The sequence below is a fragment of the Corvus cornix genome, chromosome 2 (genome assembly GCF_000738735.6).
Source record: "Corvus cornix cornix isolate S_Up_H32 chromosome 2, ASM73873v5, whole genome shotgun sequence".
NCBI lineage: Eukaryota > Metazoa > Chordata > Aves > Passeriformes > Corvidae > Corvus > Corvus cornix.
Window position 1 is genome coordinate 2,717,783 of NC_046333.1, and position 23,379 is coordinate 2,741,161.

A 23,379-nucleotide genomic window follows, 5' to 3' on the forward strand; every position below is an offset into this window, starting at 1 on the left:
AACAGATCAATTCTTTTCTCCCTGCTGAGGGATATTTGCTTATTTGAGCAGTTCCCCACCCCTGGAATTTTCGGTTTTACCTGGAGAAAGGACATTTCTGTGCACCATTTTGAGCATACGGCAGTAACATCTTGCTGCCAGGGATCTCCTGTGGCACGGGGATGTTCTGCACTGGAACAGAGTTGGATGCACTGTCCTGTCCTTAAAATTAAATAATGGCATTTTCCCACTGCCTGGGCTTGCTGCTATTGCCTAAGTGGGTAAGTTTAAAGCAGATATTTCTATGAGAGGTGCAGTTTGATTGTTGAGGATTCCACTGAATCCTCTTCAAAGACCAACTCAGCGGCACATTTGGAAAACAGCCCTTCCTGCCTTTGGGATACCTTATTCCGTGCAGTACTTGGTAATGGGTCTCCACCTTCCTGATTGATTAAATTCAGCCTCAGAGTGGCTGTTACAATGCTGGGGAACAAAATCCTCATGTATGTAAGATATCTTATCCTTTAGATGACAGACACGGGGCAGAGATGAGCCATTGCATCTCTAGAATTTATTTTTTTCATAAAGAGCAGACCTCACAGTGTGTCACTGTTGAAAGACTAACACAGGCTATTTTTAGGACAGACATTTTAACCAGGAGAAGCTGAATTACATCACTGCTTTTTCTACTCTCTCTTCTTCCACAGGCTCATTTACAGCTTATTTCCCTGTCTTTCCTCAGTGGTCTTGCCCTGCTCATGTCCACCTGAGATGTGGCATGAGATGGTTTTTCCCTTGGCTTTGTGGATGGCACATCTACCCGAGGGGCTCCTCTCTTTGGAGCTGCATCAGACATTGGCCTTTTGCTTTTCCCACAAGGATCCCCTCTCTTTCCACATGTGCTTCCAATGGCTGAACACTGGGAAGGACTCTGCCTCCAGCCAACGAGGCATTGAACTCTTGACCCCTCTTGACAAACTCTTTGACCCAAGACATTTGTGCTTCTCTTTGAATTCCTCGTAGTCAATAAGAAAATTTAATCTTGATTATTGGAGAAGTTTGCTTGAGGATGGGGCATTCCTTAGACCTGCTCGAGGGCTTTCAAGAGAAAGAGGCAAAGAGAAGGGACACAAGGGTGGGAACAAGAAGACTGAGAAACAACCCTGCCAGGCTTTCTCCTTGTGCCCAGTAGCAGTTTGTACTTTCAAGTAATGTTAGCCCTGAGAAAAACACCTTCCTCTTCATTTTTTAGGTGGATCAGCTGGTTACTACATCAATTTTTTAACCCACCTAGAAAAACACAGTTCAGATGCTGGAGGGCGTAATTAGCTCAGACCTGAACTGCACTAAATATAATTTATCATTCTCTTCCATGGCAAGAACTCTGCTCATTCATAACTCCTAAAGTTTGGCAGTCTGGACCAGCTGATGAATTTCTTGAGCTCAGTATGAGCGGCTTAGTTGGACAGGAATTGGTCTGAGTTTTTGAGGTTTACACACACCCAACCATGATTTATTCCTGTGAATGGAATAAAACTTCACAAAAAAAGTCAGTCAGCTCCACAGAAATGCCAATACAAGTCTCCCTTGCCTTCTTTAGTAGGGATATGGTGTGTTACAGGTTTAGGACTTGGGTTCAGGAAGGATTTAGACAAAAGAAGTACAAAGGGGCCCTTGAGTGATTGATATCCCACCTGTCACAGCTGGACTGGGAATACTGGAGTCACAACAATCCCTACCACAAGACTTGGCCTATCCCTCCCCCTGTATAGAATCATGGAATAGTTTGAGCTGGAAGGGACCTTTTAAAGGTCCTACCCCTGTATGACCTGTCCTGTGCATGGACATAACCCCTGTGCAGACCCCGTGTTCCTCCCTCGTACCCATGAGTTCTGCAGCTTCCTGTGGGGTGGAAGGTTTGGGGCAGGGCACCAAGACATACTTAAGTCAGCTTAAAGATATATTTAAGACATCCCATGCAATCCTGGGCAGTGATGCAGCTCCTGGCGTTATTTATGAAGTTGGGACAGTGCCTCCAGCAAAAACGTGGGCTCAGATTTACCTCAATCAACCAGTCAGGAAACCTGGAGACCTCAAAATCCCCTTTAAGGTGGTGCTGTTACCTGGGCTACCACCAGCACTGCAGGAGGAAGAGATTTACACTGAGATTCCTGCAGAAGACTGATGGAAACTCATTTTCCCAGTGACAGATTTATCTGGCACTTTTGTTTTATGTTGCCCAGAAGACACGAGCTGTGGGAAGGGCTGCTGGCTGACTCGTGCTGCATTTGCCCACAGCAATAGCTGATCTTCTCCCAGGCCTGGTCAAAGAGGCTTCCTTGATCTTATTTAAAAGCTTTTCGTAGCTCCCACTCAGGACCTGGAGAATGGGATAGCACGGGGCAGGCATCGCCTACTGTGGAGATGCCGAAATTAAGGACTTCCAGCACAGGGACTGCCCCAACCCTACATCTCCATAACTATAGTTCCACTTTAGACACTCATAATCATAATTAAATTCAGGAATCCATCAGTTTTGAGCTGTTCCCACCTCAGCCCTTCTGTTGAGACATCCACTTTAACCAAAGTATAATGAAATCTGTAATGATGATCCAATAACCTAATAATTTCTCTGCTTGTAAGGTTACACAACATAATTAACTCCCCATCTCGCTATCATGGCACTGGAATTCAGGTAAGTGTCAAATTCCCAATAATTTTGTAATCTAACTGCTCTGGCCATGGCTAAACAAGGCCCGTTAATTTCTGTGCATGTGGCATGGAGATGTCAGGATGGACTCGGTTTCTAAACAGGTGTTTTCAGTTTTCACCAGGTGTTTCTCTCTGCTTTTAACTTTTATTTCACAGAATCACAGAATCATTTGGTTTGGAAAAGACTTTTATTGTCATTGAGTCCAACTGTAAATCCAGCACTGTCAAGGCCACCACTAAACCACATCCCCAAGTGCCACATCTGCATCTCTTTTAAATCCCTCCAGGGATGGGGACTCCACCATCTCTCTGGGCAGCCTGTTCCAATGCTTGAGAACCCTTTTGGAGAAGAGCTTTTTTCCTTATATCCAATCTAAACCTCTTCTGGTGCAACTTGAGGCCGTTCCCTCTCCTCCTGTCCCTGTTCCCTGCGAGCAGAGCCCGACCCCCCGGCTGCCCCCTCCTGTCAGGGACTTGTGCAGAGCCACAAGGTCCCCCTGAGCCTCCTTTGCTCCAGCCTGAGCCCCTTTCCCAGCTCCCTCAGCCGCTCCTGGGGCTCCAGCCCCTTCCTCAGCTCCGTTCCCTTCCCTGGACACACTCCAGCCCCTCAATGTCCTTCTTGTCCTCTCAAGTAGGGATTTTTATTGTCCTGAGCAAACTTTCACCCTACACAAGCCGAGGACAAAGCCCCTGCTGACTTCAAGTTTCATGCTGGAGGCTGAATTTGTAGTAATTTGCCATGATAGCAAAGGAAATTGTTGGCAGAAATAGAAGAGTTCCCTAGTGGGTGACTCTGTTCCTCCCAAAATGAGCTCTTGGGTCAAACCAATTTGCTGAGCCAGGAAAAAAAAGAAAGGAGAAAAGACAGTAGGAAGGGAAAGAATAAAAAAATAATTTAAAAAAGGGAAAAAAAAGAAAAAAGAAGGAAAAAAAAGAAGAAAAAGAAGAAAAGACAGAGACGGAAAAGGGAAAAAAAGAAAAAAAAAAGAAAAAGGAAAAAGAAAAAGAAAGGGAAAAAGAGAAAGAGAAAGAGAAAGAGAAAGAGAAAGAGAAAGAGAAAGAGAAGGAGAAAGAGAAAGAGAAGGAGAAAAAGAAAGAGAAAGAGAAAAAAGAAAAAGAAATAAAAGGAAAAAGAAAAGAAAAAGTGCTACCTTAGGCTTAGCACACTCAACCTTTTCTGTAACAACAGCAAAAAAGCAAATTAAAAACAAACAAGCCAGACTGCCTGGCAAAAAGCCATGGCTTTCCTTTCTTCTCTCAGTTTAATTGCAGTTGCACAGATTCAAACAGGTGGGCAATAAAAAAGCCCCACAAAGTTTATGTGCTATCATGAAAATGAATTGTCTTCAAATACTCAAACGAGACAACTCCTCCTAAATCACTTGGGTGCCTTTGACTCCTTTCCTCCCTCCCTCCCTATTGTGGAGTGTGAGAAGCAGGAAATTTCAAACAATAAATTGCTGCACTAGTGGGTGGCTCTGCTGGTTTTCCTGGAAGATGCACAGAAATTTAGGATGTTAAGGACTTAACAATATCTATGAATATTCAAGAAATTCTTAAAAGGCCATCCTGACAGAAGCGAAGTGGCTCATGATGGAAGCACGTAGACTTCAGTTTGAAAGTCTCTGTTAAAGCAACTTCTCATCTATCAGGACTTATGACAAATAAAACCTTCATGGGAATAATAATTTTATGTCTTGATGATGGACCCTTCAGAGGCTTCAGCTCTAAGAATATACTTTTAAAAGTACAGACAGATCAGTTTAACTGGATTTATGGCCATTGTCTGTCTCAGGCACAGGGAGAAGAGGTCCCAAACCCACATTTTCCCTGTTAACTTCCTGCTCTGCACCAATAGCACCCCAGAAACATTATGCAAGTGCACTCTTAAGCCTTGGTAGTGGCAAATTAATTCAATTTATCTTAACCTGCTTTCCTCCAGGTCCCAATCCATTACATTTTCATGCACCCCTCATTGCCCCAAGAGCATGCCCTGGAATACTTGCTCCATGCTAGCTGTCACTGGGCAGTTTATGAAGCCACTATAACCTGGATTTGTGTCTGGGCTCGTCGATTTGTTACCACTTCATAAAACAGAAATGCCATTCCCAGATGGATGAGCTGGGCTGTGCAGCCTGACCCAGGTACACACACTGTGCCTCAGCCAGGTAAGTCTTTCCTGCTGCCATCAATACTGTGGAACAACGGACACATCAGGAAGAAGCTTTTGGATCAATTTCTATCTCTTTCCTGTGCCTCTTCCACCTGCAACAAGGCTGGGCCATTAACAAACCTGGATGGAATATTATTTCCCTGGTTAGAGAATTATTTCTGCAGAAACAGCTCGATCCATATGAAATCCAAAGTCCCAAGAGATAAACCTGGCTTTTCTCTGTGCTTTCACCTCCTCAGTGCCAGCTGAAAGCCAGCTGAAAATGACAAGGCACTTATTGAAACAGAATCCCAGAATGGTTTGGGTTGGAAAGGACCTTAGAGCTCACCCAGTTCCACCCCCTGCCATGGGCAGGGACACCTTCCACTATGCCAGGTGGCTCCAAGCCCCATCCAACCTGGTCTTGGACACTTCCAGGGATGAGGTGAGGATTTGCAAGGAGGTTATATGAGACAGCCTCTATTTCATGTGCAAAGCACGGCAGGGGCAGATCCTGCACTGATTAAAATAAATGGAGTTGCAGCAGTGAATTTTGTATGAAAATAAATGGAGCTGCACCATTAAATTCTGCATTAAAATAAATGGAGCTGCACCAATTTACACCAACAAAAAATGTGGTGCACATAACTGCACTTCATGCCTTGCCCACTTCCCATGCAGGCTTCCTCAAATCCAGCACTGTCCTGTTGGATTCAGGAAGAAACTCTTAGGTCTGCTTTCCCTCACACGAGAAGCAACTTTAAGCCCCATGACTGTGATCCTCAAGGCTATTTAAGAATTTCTCTTTGCTGGTTTTAACAGGGGTTATGTACGTGTCAGTCTTTGAAGGACTCAGCCTTTCTATTTTGTCTCTTAGGAATTCTTGTTTGACTTTTGGGACCCATCCTGGGAGTATTTCTGAGATGCTGATTAGCTCTGGCTGGTCTAACCTGCGTGTCAGATGACTCAGAGTTGAGTTTAGACTTAAAAATAGAATTATCTTGGTAAATGGGTTAAACTGTGCCTATTTTGTGCTCATCAATCACAGGATAATGGCACTTCTGAGCACATCTTCAGTGATAAGCCAAGCCAACCACAAGGCAGAAACTAAAAAGAGAAGGTGATTGGAGTTTTAATAAAGCCCATCCTCACACTTTTCCCATTTTCCCTCTTTTTTGGCAACTGCTGTGTGTTAAGGTGCCAGCCCATGATGGTGGCACTGCTGTGTCCAGGATTCTAGAGTCGCTCAAGTAAAGAAAATTCCTGCTCCAGAGCTCTGCCAGAGTCTGACTTTCTGCCTTCATTCCTGGGTTATTTCCAGGATGCCTCCATTCCTTCCCCCTGCTTTCTTCCTGTTCTTTTGTGTGATTTACAGGAGCTTTCTCTAGGGCTTGTTTTGTGGTTTTTTTCCCTTTTTTTTTCCTTTGCTTTTTTCCCTTTCCTTCTGTTTTTCTGTAAACTTTAGATTGTAGCAGTGATCATCAGATATCACCCAAGGAAACAACTGACTCCCTAATATTTGTTTTGCTTTAGCACAAGTGCATAAAAAGGCTTCTACTCTTTCATTTCTCCATCATCCTGTGTATCGTGGTGCTCCCACACGGATCTGAGCAGCCTCACTGCTGGAAATGAAAATGTATCTGTCATTAACTTCCATAAATAAAGTTTTTTAGGGGGCTGTCGCCTGTTATCAGTTTGTCCTGAGGGAATTAATGTGAAAAAAACCATAATTTTCCACTCTGAAAATATGATATATGTGTGTAAATTCTCAACTGCTGAACTCCCACTCTCCTTTGCAAAGAATAAATTTTTGTTGGAATTTTTTGTCTTACTGGAATAATACAAAAGGAAAAAGATAAATGTGATCTCCCTTGGCTGAATCTTCAGCAAGGGCAAATTTGAAGAGCTCAGAAAAAAAGCCAGCCTGAATTTAATCTGTAGAACCTGATCTTTGTTTACAGCAAACTGTTGTCTTTGTCTTCAGCGAGGCTGGAAATGTAAGTGGTTCATCATTATTATGCCATCCAGATATGGCAGTAATGAAACTATATCAAAACCTATCCATAAACCCACAAAAAAATTAATTGAAATGACAACTGAAGTGTTCAGTTCAATCCTTCTACCACATTTGTTGTTTTGACTGTTGTTTTTTACAGGGTGTTCCCCAGGGAGAGAAGGAAAGGGGAAGAAAAATTGTGGGAATGCCAAGAGGGAAGGGCACTAAATCTATGGAAACCAGTGTGAAAAACTAAAACTCCTACGGAGGCCTCTTGAGTCTGGAAGTGAAAAAAAACCAAAAACAAACCAGGAAAAATGAAGGCAAGTCCAGGCTGGAAAATGGTGCGATTTTTCACACACCATGAACAATTTGCAGAGGTAACAAAGGCACGTGCAGAGAGTTTTCTGTCAGAAGTGATCGATTACTGAGGCAGAACACAACCTGAATGAGTCAAACCCAATAGATATTGAAGGAGTCTGAGTGGGTGGTTCCACAGAGCCCTCTGAGCCTGATCATCTCGACACCCAAGTGCTTAAAGCCCCGACTGACAAACACACTCGAGCAGGTGCCTGTTTTTAATCAATATAAGCCAATAGGATGATTCCGTTACACATAATTACAATAAAAAAGCTACATAAATACTTTATGAGAGAGAGGGAGAAAGTGGATTTGGTCTACTCATGGTACCTTGAGCAATAGGCTGCATCTGTGCGTGGCCATCCCACCCTCTGCTGTTCGTATCCCTCTAGAAAATTCAAGGTCCCTGCGGTGTTTTGTTTCTTTACTGGAAAATCCCACAAAAAATCCACTTTTGGAAGAGGTCAGTCTAAGGATTGTCCATGAGCCAAGTGACCCACATTGTGCCCAGAAACCAGTCTGATAGATTTGGACACCTGGGAAGAGGAGAGGGAGTGAGGGACATTTGCAAAGCCACCGGTGCTGAGTTTCCTTGGTGTGGGACAAGGGGCCTTGTGCAGGTCCTGGGTTTAAAGATCATTTAAACCTGGTGCATTTAGCCATAAAAACAAGCCCTGCTTGTCAGCTCGGGGTTTCTGCCCAATGAAAACAGGCTGATTTTTTCCCCCAAGCAACAAGACTTTTCTTTTCCCCCAGGAATGAGTTTATCCATGAAGTAGGACCAAGGAACTCAAGGAGGCTACGGATGTCACACATCACTCTGCAAACATCCCCAGTGCTGGCTCACACCATGACTCAGTGATGCTCATCACATATATTTTAGCTGCACTGGCCCTGAAATGCTTACAGCCACATTCTCAGGCACTGTGGCCCATAGAAATAATCAATAAATTAATTTTTCTGGGTGTTTGTTCAAGTTGAACTCAATGGCAATCCAAAACTATAAAATGCTGCAGAGTTAACACCACACCTGAAGTGTCCCAAACTAGGTAAAATGAAGTAAAAATGCAGTAAAGCGTATTAAAAAGTGGTTTTGTTTTTTTTTTTTTAATTACATATACATCTTCATGTCTTGGAGTTCCTACTTGATTGAAGCATTGACACATTTGTTGGTGGAGAGCTTAACATATTTTTGTGTGGCTGGAGCACAAAACATAACTTAAAGTCTTCTTACTGCAGCAGGTAATATCAAATTGGGGAGTTTGGTGCCTTCATCAGAAATGCTGGGAGAGGTTTCTATTCATTTGGATTTTATAGCCCTAAATGTGTTCTGGAAGGGGGGTGTCTTTATCCTTTCATTCCCTAAAGGAACTAAGTGTGGTATTTTTTCTTCTAATGAAACACTTTTATTGCTTTGGGTTTGCCCTGATCTAAACCAGCCCAGCAGTGAGAGCATTGAACAAATTGTTTGTTCAAATCTCTCCTCAGACCGAATGAGCTCAAGGCCACATCCAGCCATTACACACAGAACCCTCAGTGAATTGTGTATAAAATCCTCAGTATATGAATTAGTACCAGGTCTCCCAAGTCAAGCTTTATCCTGCAAGTTCAAAGCACAATCTTAACTTAAGTCAAGCTCACCCAACCCAATCAATGCCACAGGAACACAACGGATTTTACAACAATTTCTCCTAATAGATGAATGTTAGGAGAGGCATTTCTGTCATTATTTATAGACTGTGACCTGAAAGGTTGTCCAAAATGCTGGCTCAAAACTGGTGCAGATTTTGCAAAGGGTATGCTCAGTGTAATGTGCTGGAGACAGATTTGTTCCACATAATTTTATAGCCATTATGTATCATCCAGCCATTCACTCTCAGCTGGCAATTAACTCAAAAATCTTCTGACGGGGAGAAACTGTTTTAAATGTTTTAGCCATGTAGCGTGATGGCTTCTGGGAGCTGTGGCTTCTGCAGGAAAACTCCTGTATTTACACCCAGAAGTGTTTCTGGATGGATGAGAAGCAAACACTTCTCACTCAGCTCTCTGCAACTGTGCCTCAGTCCTGACCCACTGCAAACTCCCACAGGGATGAGAGGCTGGTTCAAACTCCACAGCCTGTCCTGTCTTGGCTCATCTGCCAACTGGCATTGACAATTATCGCTGGCAATTTTTCATTCCAGTTTCCATGGCTTTCTACCCATTCATGGACCTTCACAAGAAAATCCCATTCCAAGAATACCGATCCTGGTAAATCAGGGAGAGGAAGAAGCACACAGGGACATTCCAAAGGGAACGGATCATGCTGAACACAGTTCTTGGGAAAAGCTGAGAGTAGGCTGCTCTGTGTTTCAACTGGGAAATGCTCAAGCAGAAAGGTCCTTTTAACAGCAGGGACAGAACTCAGGATACAAGAAAGCCAGCAAGCAAGGAAGAAATTGGGTGGATGGAAAAGGGAATATTTTTTCTGGTGCTGTATGACATAAAAAACAGGTCCAGAGGGATCTGCTGGAGTGCTGTGCCCAGTCCCCTGCTATTATCAACAAGCAGCTCATCTGATGTTCTGAATTTACTATGGAGGGTTCCTGTTTTTCTTTTTTTTTTTCCTGGATAACTTCTGATCACATCTCTTCATTTTGGTGATTTCAATTTCCTGCCTAAATTTATTAATGACTGGTGTCCTCTTACGTCAATGTGGCCTTTAGATAAACAGCCCTTCTCCCTCCTTAATGTTTGCTCCAGCTGATAACACTGAGTTTGAAAGGGAAAAAAATAACCCAACTCCTTTATTCCCTTTATTTATCATCCCAGTAGGGAAATCTCACAGTTGCAGACAGTGAGCGTGGGATACTGATTCAGATGAAAAATGGATGATGATGTCTGCACATGGCTTTGCTGCCTGAACTCCTGCAGGGATCTGGTCACTGGAGCCCAGAGAGTCACCCACATGCAGGTGCCTTCTCCCAAAGGATTGAACAGCCCTCCAGACTCCAGGGAACAGATTAATCAGAGCCCCACTGACTACGGACACACTTTACACACATAACTCTTGGGGGTATTCACCCCATAGATAATGAAAATTAGTTATGTGAATTTGGGTCTGACTCCCGTCCTCACTGAAGGAAAAGGTTTTATTGAATCCCTAAACACAAGTCTCCTTTGACCAGGATATCCAAGAAACTAGCACATGGCTGGGAGATGGACACGGGACTGAGAGGAACCCCAAAATCATGTAGAATTGTGAGTTTCACCTGATAAAACCCTTAAGGTTTAAAAAGACCTGTATGACCATCAAGTCCAACCCCAGAAGGGACCAGATATAAAATATAACTATAACTATAAATATAAATATACACATTTTGGACTCTGATAATCAAATTATTCCTTCTCCATATAAATCAAATGGCAGCAATCATGGATTTTTTTTCCCTTCCAAACTAGAAAAGGATTTGAAATCCTCCCAAAGTACTGTCTCACACGCACTTGCAAGATAATTTTTGGTGCATTGCTTAAGAGGTGCCACAAAGTGAGGTGGAAATTTCAGTGTGCAAGGCTACTTACTGAACTCACAAAGCAGTGCTCGGACTCCCCACTTTCAAACAGGATGACATCCTTTATGAAGACTGCGATGGCTCTCATGATGAAGGACATGAAGAGATGCATGTGAATGTAATTTCGAGTACAGTGTAGTTTTCTGTTGGGAAGAAATGAAACACTTCTGAATAGAAAATCTTCTCAAAAACATTTTTATATTTACGCGTTTCTTCAGCCACGATATAGAGTCACAATTAAACATTAGAACTCCTGAGACAGGCTCTGGTCTGGTGAACATCGCCACAAATCCACTTAAGCCTCTTTAAATCCACATAATGTGGCAATCCACATATCTGCAGCAGTGCTGCTGCTTTTTCAACCCTCAGAAAAACAGGGCAAAATACAGAATGACAGAAAACAAGTCCATCCTGCTGCTCTCCACTGGAAAAGAAATGTTTTTGACTGAGCAGACTGTGCTCGTGATAAAGGGCTGTTTTCTACAGAATGTTTCTGCTGCAATAATTCTTTTCAAAGTGAAATGTCTCTTCAAGGAGGCAAAAAATTTCTTAGCACCTGTTGCCAGAATTAACACATATTACAGGATTTCTGGAGCAATATGAACTATATTTTCACTTAAAAATTACTGGTTGTTAATGATACTGAAAACTACACCAGGGTTTTTCTATCCCTTGCCCGCTCATATTTTAAAGACGAGTTCTCATCAAGTAGGAGATTTTTTTTCCAAGTGAAACTTTACATCAGCTAAAGTGAAAGGCTTAATAGTCTGGAAATGGGTACTTTGTACAGACACCAGAACCACGCCAGACCTCACTCAGCAACGTAATAAAATTACCACCTCTTAACGAGCCAGTGTGCACTGGCAGAGGTTGCGCTCCTAACCTCCGATGATGGCAAGATAATGGGGCTGAGCCGAGTCCTCTGTGCTTGCAGGCAAAGGCAAGTCAAGTTAAGCTGTTTCCCATGAAGGAAGAGCAGGATCCTCAAGGGTTTCACCAGCTTGGCTGGCACCTTGTACCTTGTGGACGTCACTTGCATGTGTGTCTGATTGATTCCTCCCTTGTGAGAGGAGTGGAGAGAGCACGTGGGAGGAGAAGTGCAAAGTTCCTGAAGGGTGAGGCCAGTCTTGGTGTGAGAGTTACCCTAGAAAATGTGCTCTGTCCCTACACGAGGAGATGGAACCACATCCAAAGGACTTTTCCATCTCACAGAGGTCTGTTTTTTGCTGTTCTCCCTTTACATATATGAATTTATAATATGAGATTGCACATATGCAGACTTCTTCATGGGAGGCACCCAAATTTAGATGCCTGAATCTATTACAAACAATAGAGAGCAAAAATTAATCCATGTGCTGCAATCTGGGATTCTAATGCCATTTGATGAGCTGTAGAGCATCTGCCCACCCATCCATGAGGGCCTAGGTCTCCTGAAGGCTCTGCATCATATCTGCCACCCTTGTGCTCATCTCAAGGACACCAGCAAGTCTCAAATGGCTCTGGGTGTCTCTGTCTTGCCATAGAGCAGCAGCAGGAAGTGTTTTTGGAAAAGACTTTGGGAGGAAACAGGTTGCCCAGAGAAACTGTGGATGTCCCGTCCCTGGAAGTGTCCAAATCCAGGTTGGATGGGTTTTGGAGCAACCTGGGATAGCAGAAGGTGTGGGTGGGGTGGAACTGGGTGGACTTTAAGGTCCCTTCCAAACCAAACCATTCTGGGATTTTGTGATCCTGGATATTTTTGGATGCAATTTTGGGTACCATTTTGAATGCCTACTTTAAGTAGAAGTTCCATGGCATCCATACACACCATTCTGACTAGGACTGTCTGGACTGTAACAGGTTTATGGGGTAAATGGCCTTTAACAGAGATCCATCATGCAACAATCTGCCTTTAGTGAGATGAATCCACCTAAATAATTGCATTTGGGTTACAATTCTCACACAAAGGCCACAAATCACACACCAAAGCACAGTGACACTGAAAGATGGAGGAACTTCCCTATCCAACGCAGATTGACAGAAATCTTGGGCATCTTTCTGTAACACTCATGGCCTGTACAGGCTGTAAGTTACCAGCCTTTGAGTCATCCCTGTGCCTTTTTCTGCTTGTGGTCTTACCTGAAGAGACACAGAATGATCATGGCAGCCGTGAGGGCAATGAGGGATAAGGTGTGTCCGATGGTGTAGCCGGTCTTGACTGTTCCGTAGAACGCCGTTTGCTGGTGTGAAAGAAAGAAAACAGGGCTTTCAAAGAGGTCTAAAGTGCACTCCTAAACACAGCATTACTGACTGCTGGGACAAGGAAATCATCCTTCTCTGTTCTCTTAAAACACCTCCAACTCCTTCACCCTTTAAAATCCCATCCAGTAGCGCACGTGACTCAGACACCGCCGGTGTGAGTGAGGAGGACGCGTCTGGATGCAGCAGAGCTTGGACCACTCCAGACCCAGGTTAGAGCTACTCGGGGGAAAGAGTCCTGCTGGAAGGAGGCTGATTTGACACCTGCAGAGACAGCTACAGCCCAAAGCCTCGTGGAACAGGAGTGACTGGTGTTCAGCTTAAGAGGGCATGACACTGCGTCTGACGTGGTGAATACTGTGAGACTCATTTTATTGAGGAGGTGTGAGGGCAGAACTGTCTGGGAAATTGTTTTGCTTTTGTGGATTTTACACTGTGTTTAGGCAAGTAAAAACTTGAGACCTTCTCACTGTTAACTCAGAAATATGTGTTGAGTTGGATATTGGTTCATGGTTTTTCTCTTTGACAGCACACAGAGGGAATCTGAGCGTGGGGCACCACAGGGCTTGGATTCAACTTGGAATCCTAGTCTAAATAAAACAGGCAAAGAAGCTCTCCAAGGCTCTCTAGCAACACTCTAAATCTATAGATTTTGATTTTCAGCTTTAAAAAAAAAGGACAAAATAACCAAAAGGTAAAAGTATTTAGACATTTATCTAATCAATTAAAAAAACCCTAAGTTTTTATGAGAATCTAACTCAGTTTATGGAATTTTTTTTTCCAGCTCTTGATTGGCCCTCCTCTGCCCTCCTTGTCGCCATCTTCTATAAACAACCCAAACAACCAAAACCACAAAGAGCAGGCTAGACAGAAAATCTAAAACAAACCTTGTTTGGAGAAATACTTTTCCATAACATTGAGAGTTGACATTTTAATGTGCTATTTTCACAGGCTTTGGCAAGTATTTGGTGCTTTACAGAACCAGTGAGGCTGGGATGAGCTGCAATCCTTTAGCATTTGCACAAGGCAGGTTGGAGGGGTGTTAAAACAAGAGAGTTTTCAGAGATAACACTGATCATATCTTCAACCACACATCTCAGAGGTGTTTAAAGCACCATATCTTTAAAGCCCCACTCAGTGAACCCACATGACTGAGAGCTTTGGGTCACTCTGAATAGATAATTCAAGGGTTTCAGGACATTTTATCTGCCTGGTCTTGCCCAGATAAAGCCAGGAGGCTGCTGTGGTGATGAACTCACCCTGTTTGGTGTGGTCACAGCTGAGCCTTGCTCACCTGCACGGCAGGGAGGGACTTGCACTGCAGTAGGGAACAGGAGAGGTTGCTGCTTTCCACCCCACAGGCTTGCAGATTCCACCCAAAACTACCAAATATAGAATCCTAGAATGGTTTGGGTTGGAAGGCACCCTCTGCCATGGACAGGGACACCTGCCACTATCCCAGGCTGCTCCAAGTCCCATCCAACCTGGCCTTGGACATTTCCAGGGATCCAGGGGCAGCCACAGCTTCTCTGGGCACCCTGTGCCAGGGCCTCCCCACCCTCACAGTAAAAAACTTCCTCCTAATATCCCATCTAAATCTACTCTCTGTCAGTTTGAAGCTATTTCCCCTTGTCCTGTCAACTCCAGACCCTTGTAAAAAGCCCCTCCTTGTCTCCCTTGTCAGCTCCCTTCAGGTCCTGCAAGGCCACAATGAGGTCACCCCTAAGCCTTCTCTTCTTCAAGCTGAACACTCCCAGCTCTCTCAGCCTTTCCTCCCAGCAGAGCTGCTCCATCTCTCAGATCATCCTGATGCCTCCTCTGGGCTCTCTCCAGCAGCTCCAGGTCCTCCCATGCTGGGCCCCAGGGCTGGGGCAGCTCTGCAGGTGGGGCCTCACCTGAGGAGTGCAGAGGGGCACAATCCCCCCTTTCCCTGCTGCTCAGGCCATGGGATCAGCCCAAGATACAATTGGATTTCTGGGCTGCACGTGCACATGGTCAGTGCATGTCCAGCCTCTAATCCACCAGCACCCCCAAGATGAAGTCTTCTTTCCGGCTTTCCTGGAGTTTGAGGATCCCAAAGGCAGCTCTGACTTTTCTAACAAGAGCAGTCAACCTCCCTCATGTTGATTTAATCTTTCTCTATTATCTCTATTTTTGATGGCACCAGAGCAGGAATGTTCCAGGAAAGACCTGGCCAGCAGAAGGAGGGAGCTCGTGATAGGGGACTGTGGGAGGAAGAGGTTCTCCCACACTTTATTTAGGAGAGCAGAGAAAAGCAGGTCTTCTGCTTCTTTGAGTTATTCCCAGGAGCAAGTTATGCACAGAAAGTTCCTGGTGTTATTCAACAACCAATTCCCTGTGTTTTCCCCCCATATTTTGTGGTGACTAATCCTTCTTGTGTAGACAGAGAGAGGGTTCTGCATTCAGCTTTAATGCAGGATGTGGGGTCACCTCTGTTCTGGAAACAGCACATAATGACTTCTCACTCTTCATTGCACTTGCTAATGACAATTGGTTCCTATTTTAGAGATATCAAAGCAGAGAATTTGACCCAAGATCATAAATGGAATTGAAATTTCACTCAGGGTCCAGATTATAAAATATTCTTATTAGAAAAGAGAGGGGTGTAGATAAGTGAAGGCAATGCATGCCAGCGTGCCTGGACTCTAACTGCAGACCCTGACTTATTTACAGGATGAAATCAGGCAATTTCATCATTGTCTCTCTGACTTCTTAAAGCTTCTGCTTAATTTCACAGGAGTGTGATAATAACAATTATTTGAGGTAGGTGCTAAACCAAGATTAACTGAGTTTTATTTTCCCTGGTTTCTCTTCAGTAACCTCAGCATTTGTCCCTTGGTGTCTTGGTTGACAGTGGGAAACATTTACATTTTTGAGAGAAAAAGAAGAGAAATACTGATATAAAGTCTTTCAGAAACCAAATGTGTTTGGGGTTCATGTCATCCAGCCCAAAGTCATTGGGGTTCGCTCGAGAGTAAATGAAAAGAGATCCCTTTGGAGAGAAGACTGGGCTGAACTGACCTCTGGAGGTGTCTCTTTATTTCACCATTTCAGGCAGAACCTACAGAGACACTGGGGTGGCTCCTCTGAGCAGGTGGAAGCACACCAGGGAGAAGAGCATCACATCTGATGGGGGATCAGCAAAATAACCCCACTCCCCATTTGCTGATGCACCACTTGTAAAGGTCAGCTTGGAGAAGGGATCATCATCACTGCATGGATCCCAAGAGCAGCACTTTGGTGCCTGCATCATCAGCTGCTTAGGGACTGCCAGAATTCACAACTAAAACCTTACACACTGCCTCTATTTATTTTTCATATTTTTCTTCTTGTTCCTGACTTGAGACCAAAAGTTCATGAAGTGTTTTGCTCCTGGAAGCTTATCAGTCTTTCCTGGACCTCATGTCCTATACAGCCTGCTGGTTTTTTTCTATTCCCTTTACTTCCTGCTCCCCAAACTCACAGCCAATTCAACAACAAAAAACCAAAAATCTTTTCTTTTTCACGGGCTACTACTGCATGTTCACCCCCCTCAGCCACCTTTCACACAAATTGGACTTTAACAGCAGGACAAAACTGTGGAAATCAGGGGAAAATAATTAAGAAAGAATTAAAAGAACACAATACAGGTTCTCCTGGTAACGTGGCACTCTGGCAACGCTGCAGTCCATTGGGTGGCCGGAACAAGTCCCAGGAATTCCCAAATCCCCTGTGCAGCAGGAACACAAACCAGAGCTCTGGATGGGGGTACTTCCATAGCAGAGCTGGAACAATGGCTTTTGCAACCCCACAGCTCAGCCTGAGGAATGGACACTTGAGGATGTGAAGTGCTGGCTGACCTTGAAGGCAGACTAGGGCTCTCTTCAGCAGAGCCCTGAAATTCTTTGTGCCCCTCTCCCTTTGCTATTTTCTGTTTTCTTTCACACTTAGAGCTGGCTCAGTTCTGCTCTGATCCCCTGTTAACTCTCTGAGTGCCTTGGCAGTGCGTGACCATGCACAGAGACCTCTCAGCATATCAAGTCACAGAATCCCAGAATGGATTGAGTTGGAAGGGACCCAAAAGATCACCTCATTCCAACCCCTGCCATGGGCAGGGACACCTTCCACTATCCCAGGTTGCTCCAAGCCCCATCCAACCTGGCCTGGACACTGCCAGGGATCCAGGGCAGCCACAGCTGCTCTGGGCACCCTGTGCCAGGGCTTCCCCATCCTCATAGGAGGAATTTCTTTCCAATATCCTATCTAACCCTGCCCTTCTTCATCTTAACACCATTCCCTTGTCCCATCACTCCATGCCCATGTGAAAAATCCCTCTCCAGCCTTTTTGTAAGCCCCCTCTAAATACTGGAAATAAATATTGATTCATTATTTAGATTCCAATGTCCAACTTTCAGTAACACTGATGTATGTCTTAAACAACAGCAACAACAAAAAGCACGGGCAGAGGTTTAATATAAACACAGCAACCTATTATATAAAAATATAAGCACTGCAACATGTGACTGTAGTGAAATAAAATTCTTTTCTAGCATAAGCTTTTTCTTGTTGACTGTGGGACTGCTGCAGGTGATTAGTTTAGATTAGATGCTGAACTTTGAGTTACGTGAGGTGAATCTTGCTTCTAACATTTGTCATCCTCTTTAGACTTTACCCTTCATATCTCAGCATGCAGCAAACCAGTAACAGATTCCTTCCTGTGTAATGACAACACTCTGTAAAGCTAATTAGCTAATTATACATTGCTCAGCGATTGCTAATTTATACACAAACAAAATCCCAGAGAGCTTGCGGATTTCCTTCCAAAATTTAGCAAAATTTCATGAAAATGTGTGTTCCCTACAGTGGTCTAGATATTTAGCTGGTTGGGATCTGCAGAGCAGCACTGATGGCAAGTAGGTCATATAATTTTTATGCCTTTAGAGCTTTTGATGCTTATGTTGGCATAGAAAGACTGGAATCACCATATCTACTTAAGGACAAATATAAATGTGGAGGGCTTGTTTCAAAGTGTACTGTGGAAAATCAAACACCTGAAGTTATGTGTGGGCATCACACAGGCAATGGTCTGATCTTCTCAGTTCCTGACATCCTGGAAATTTTGCATGTCCCATCCCTGGAAGTGTTCAAGGCCAGGTTTGGAACAACCTGGTCTAGTGGAAGGTGTCCCTGCCCATGGCAGGAGGTGGAATGAGATGATCCTTAAGGTCCCCTCCATCCCAAGTCATTCCATAATTCTATGATCTGTGACACCAAAGGGAAGATTGTTTCCTTGACCAAACATTTGAACTCTGCTTCCAAGGATCCCCAGGAGGACTTTTCCCTCTTGAGGAATCAGAGTGGAAATGGAAAAAATTGGGCATGGGGAGATGCTATGGTTCTGGTGTTGATCCCTGTTAAATCTTGATGTTCACCCATGCAGGTTTACAAACCTCCTCCCCTGGAGTGCTGTTGGAATCGTATCCACAAGCTACGGTGTAGGGTGCAGGGTACACATCCGACCAGCCCTGGCTTGTACAATTCCTGGTCACATTCCCTGCAGGAAAAGAGAAAACGATGACTTAAAAAGAAACCTGCAGCTTGCTGTTAAACCAACTTCTGCCTTTTGGGGTACAAATGCCAGAGCACAATTCTTGTAACATTTAGAATAAAACTCTCAGACTTTTCCCCTGTTATTAATTTTTCATATTACACACAACTCATAAATGGGAGGCACCCATTGTGTTTTAAAGTCCAGGCTTCAATAAAAAAGTACATTTTAATACAGAGGTGCACACAAAACATCTCTTCTAGTGGTACCATAACACTAGTTGCATGCAGACTTTTGGTTGCTAGCACTGCACCAATATAGTTTGAGTGTTTTGTTGCCACATTGCCTTTGGTTCTGGAAAATTTTTGCCTGACCAGAGCAGTGAAGTATTTATGCTTTTCACTCTGCCTGTGAGCAGCCAGGACAGGGATAGATAAAATGCTCCTTTCACAGTATGCAGATAAGGTTGGAGGTCTGGGAACTAAATCCAGTTCTCCACACCCAGACCTTGCCCACAACTGAGCCCTGATCAGATGTGATTCCTGGGAAATGTACTGCTCTTGTTTGAGAATAAAGCACTTCAACATTTGGCTGTGAAGGGAGAAAAACCACACACTGACAACCTGTATTGCCTGTTTTAACTTGTATACTCCAGGGCAAGAAGATTTCCTGGACTGTCCAGCTTGCTGAGTGCCTGGGGCCTCTGACCAGCTAAAAAGAGCTTTAATTAACCCAAGAACATCTCCCTCCTTCAGCCAAAGCTGTCAAAACTGAAGTGTATGTGGCTCTTTGGTACTCAGAACTGCCTGATCCATCCAGGATTGTAAGTGCAAAGCACTTCTCACTTGGTAAAATACCTCTGCTTCCTGTCCCAGCTGGACCTCAAACCCACATTGGCTTAATCCAACAAAAGGAGGAGACACCAGCACTCAGGATAAGCCTTACCCCAAGAGGTTTGTGGCCTAAAAGACCAAGAAATGGGTTTTTCAAGGCATAACGAAGCAGAAATACACCCAACAGCACACTGTGAATTCCCCCAGCACCTTCTGTGACCACAAATCCCTGCCATGCCCACCTCACACAGATCCCATTACTGGGGCATTCCACTGGTGCCATTCATTGCACAAAACTGGAAAACTGCTCAATACACCTGAATGAAGAAACAGCAGGCAAACCTCGCTTCTTATGGTGAAAAATGACACCAGTGAAACTCAAAGAGCTTTGCAAACCGTTCCAACAATGGAGTTCTTTGCACACAAGAGCACGAAAACTCTGGCAAACCGGAGCAAATCAGTTACGCAGCTGTGAGTCACGAAAATACTCGAGTATCACCTCCAGCAATTTCTGACACCTGAGTCACCTGAACGCCTTCCCAGCCACGGGCCTGCTCTGCACTGGAATCAGCAGCACACAATCCCCTGCCTGAAGTCACTTCTTGAATCCCTGTGACAGATGGCTTTCGACCCTAAAGCTTGCTCCTTTAATCTATCTTTGCAGCAGATCTGAATCCAGGAGGGCTCTCGAAGGTGCCTTTGTTCAGCACAGCTCCGTGGGCTGCTGCTCCCAGGCTTTCCCTGCATGGCCACTGTTTGCAGTTCTGTTCACCAGGGTTCATAAGGGATCTTGTGCAAACAAATCAAGGACATGACTGCTCAGCGCTTTCAGGTTTTTGGAGGTGTTATGCAATTTCTGTTAGTTCTTCTTTGTTACAATGGATCCCATTATCTGGACTTCATTGCTTCCCATTTCCTGCTCAAAACTCCTCCTCTCTCTTTGGGCCTGGCTTTAGATTTCATTGCGGTTTTGATTCTTTGTTTCTTATTCTCAGTGAGCTAAGGCGTGCTTCTTGCAGCTTAATTTTCTCCTATTTCTTCTTTTTAATTGCACTTCCTCCCAATTTTATGATTATTTTATAATTCTCACCACTCTCAATACTTTCAAAAATTTTCCCAATGCTTTAGCAGATGTGGGGACCAAGGTAGAGGGAAGAACAATGACAAAGCATCAGTGGGATTAAAAAATAATAATGAAAATTACTCTGATTTTAGGGAAACTCTCTTCCCAGAGAAGTTTTTCTACGGTTCTTTGCTCCTCGTGTCCAAATTCACACACATGGTGTGATACAAGACACTTTTCTAACAACTCACATATTCAGCTGATGTCTGAGAGGTACAAAAAGTGCAAGGTTAGACAACAAAGATTTTATCACACCACAATTTTGACTCGAGTGATGGATGATATCTCTCCTGAGACCATACAACATTTTCTACTATTTAAAATATTAATTTCTATACCGAAAATGAGCATAAAATTTGGGAAAGTGCCCCACAAGCTTAGTTCTTCCTCTGAGGTTTACGGGCTCAGGTTAGACCGAAGCATTACACAGATTTTTATGTTCCAAGGTCAAATCCCAGCTCTGCCACAAGCCCGTATGAAAATGAGCCAGTTCTCGTGGTCTTCCTGGCTCTCAGTTTTTCCACAGACTTTGGTAATAAAGTCTGATCATTTGTCAATGGAAAGGCAAATTTTTCAAAGCACCAGAAGTCGCATTTGCCATTTCCCAGAGCTGTTTCTCACTTTTTTGTGTAACACAAGTTTTCCCTAAAATGAGCACCAATGGAGTACATTGAAAATCTAAGTGACAGTATCAGAAACCACAAAATTTCTGCACTTGGAAATTGTCTCCAGCCTTTCAAAGTTCACTAGGTTTCCCAAACTTTCCCATTTCCTATCAGACTGGAGCTAAAACTTTTCAAGTTGTACTCCTGGAGATTTAATGAGACAGGAGACCAGGAGTTTATTACTCAGTTACACGTAATTAGCAATGTAGAGTGGAGGAGATTCACTGAGAGGTGGAAGCATCCCAGTGCCAGTAGGTTTGTGCTCCAGGCTCTCCTCTATGTTGTGGAAGAAGCTGAGGTGAGGACAGAGTGCCCTCCTTCACATGGTATTAGTTAGAGCCAGGAATTAATCGAGGTTTTTTTTGTGGGGTTTGTATTTAATTTTGATCGATGTTACCACTGTCAAACTGGTGTGCCTGTTCCTAAAAGCAACGAGATGAGGTTTCCCTTAAAAAAAAACCCAAATATTTTCACTTGAAAAAGCCACAACTAACTCTCATTTATTATAACAATAACCTCATAATGTCTTGCAAGAGCTCAGTGTTCTGCTTTCACAGAGTCCCAGAATGGTTCAGGTTGGAAGGGACCTCTGGAGGTCATCTGGACCAAAACCCCTGCTCAGGTAGGGTCACCTAAAATGGAAGCATGATCAGATGCCTTTTGGGTATTCTTGGAATCCTTCAAGGATGGAGACTGAGCACGCAAAACTTGTCTCAGAATTTAGAACCACAGAATCATCATAGAATGGTTTGGGTTGGAAGGGACTTTAAATTCCAGTTCTAACCTCCCTGCCATGGGCAGGGAACTTTCCACGAGACCTCCTTGTTGTCACTGAGAGGAATTTCCTTCCCTTTGACATGATTTATTCATGACACAGCAGAAGAGGAGGGAGGAGTTTGTGGAACAAAGATAAAACCAGAACATTTTCTTTATCAGAGGTGTTTCATCTGGGTAGGAGTTAAACACTGAACAAATGAACTGAATAAATGCACAGAGCTGTTGTCTATGCCTCGTTCTTCAGGTTTTTTCTCTTAATTTCTTTCTGCCTCTCATCTGTTTCAAACACACCCTTCAAACTCAGAGACATGTCTGAAAGTTCCTGTTACAGGTAGGGTTTTACATCTTTGATCTTCTTGGAAAAAACCCTCTTCCTGGCTTTTAATGGGAGTTTGAATTCATACAAAGAGATTTGAGGTCAACCATGGCTCAGGGGTGTTGGCTTTTGCCCCCTCTTGCTTCCCTTGCCCTTTTCTGCAATAGCTTCTAAAGCAGAGGGAAGGTGTGCTCTGCCCAGCAATCAGTCCTGCTTCTCTAGCATCATATTCCACAGACATAAATCGATTTTTTCAAACAGAAGTTATTAAAACAGTAGCACTTCTATTATTTACCCTTCTTGAGATGCTGCTGAGCCCACTGGCACCTCTCTACTTTCATTTTTATTATTGATCTGCCCCACTGTTCATGGGAAACACTTGAAACTTGCAGACAGCTTGCACTAGGCTGGGTGCTGAAGTGCTTAGGCCTGGGAAAAACTTGTGGGCAAGATATTTTCCCAATTTGCTTTCTCTGCCTCAGTCATGATCTCACAAGAGAGCAACTTCTGCTCAGAGTTTCATGTTGTTTCACAGTTTTGTATCTCATAACTTCGTGTCATAGTAGAACCTGTGGCATTGGGTCAGCACCTCAAGCAAGACACACTTAATTTTCCTCCTTTCTTGTTTTTCACATCACTTGGCCTGCAGTTATTACTGCCATGTGTCCAGTGCCCTGAAACTTCCTGCACCCCATTTGTGGGGCAATACTCAATTTTCCCTTATTTTCCTTTTCCCTTCCTGCACATTTCATTTCTAAGTGTGAAGATCCTGATCCTTAATAAATACAGATAATTCCCCCCTTCTTAACAACTACAATGTTCCCCTTGATTAAGCACCTTTTGTAAACTGCTTGTTTTCTCATCCGAAAAGCAGAGCTGTCAAACTTTAGGATAAATTTCTCACTAGATCTTTTGATCCTACAATCATAGGATTCCAGGCAACATTTACAAGAAAAAGATGCACATTTCTGGGTAGAGGTGGAGGTGTAGCTCCAGTCCTTCAGAGGAGTGGGGCACAAGCATTGTGACACCTCAGGTGCAAATAAATCACGGAATCATAGAAAGGTTTAGGTTGGAAAACCCTCTAAGATCATCGAGTTCAACCATTAACCCTGCACTGCCAAGGCCA

At 43.8% G+C, this 23,379-nt stretch overlaps 1 protein-coding gene across 1 annotated transcript in view; it reads right to left on the bottom strand.

Annotated features, from left to right (window-relative positions):
* Nucleotides 1-23,379, bottom strand: part of VIPR1 (vasoactive intestinal peptide receptor 1) — a 94,236-nt gene that overhangs the window by 17,450 nt on the left and 53,407 nt on the right. The window contains exons 4-6 of the mRNA XM_039549586.1: nt 18,439-18,542; nt 12,869-12,969; nt 10,761-10,893 (exon numbers count right to left, since the gene is read on the bottom strand). Of these exons, the coding sequence (XP_039405520.1) occupies nt 10,761-10,893; nt 12,869-12,969; nt 18,439-18,542 (338 nt within the window). The remainder of the gene's footprint in view (nt 1-10,760; nt 10,894-12,868; nt 12,970-18,438; nt 18,543-23,379) is intronic.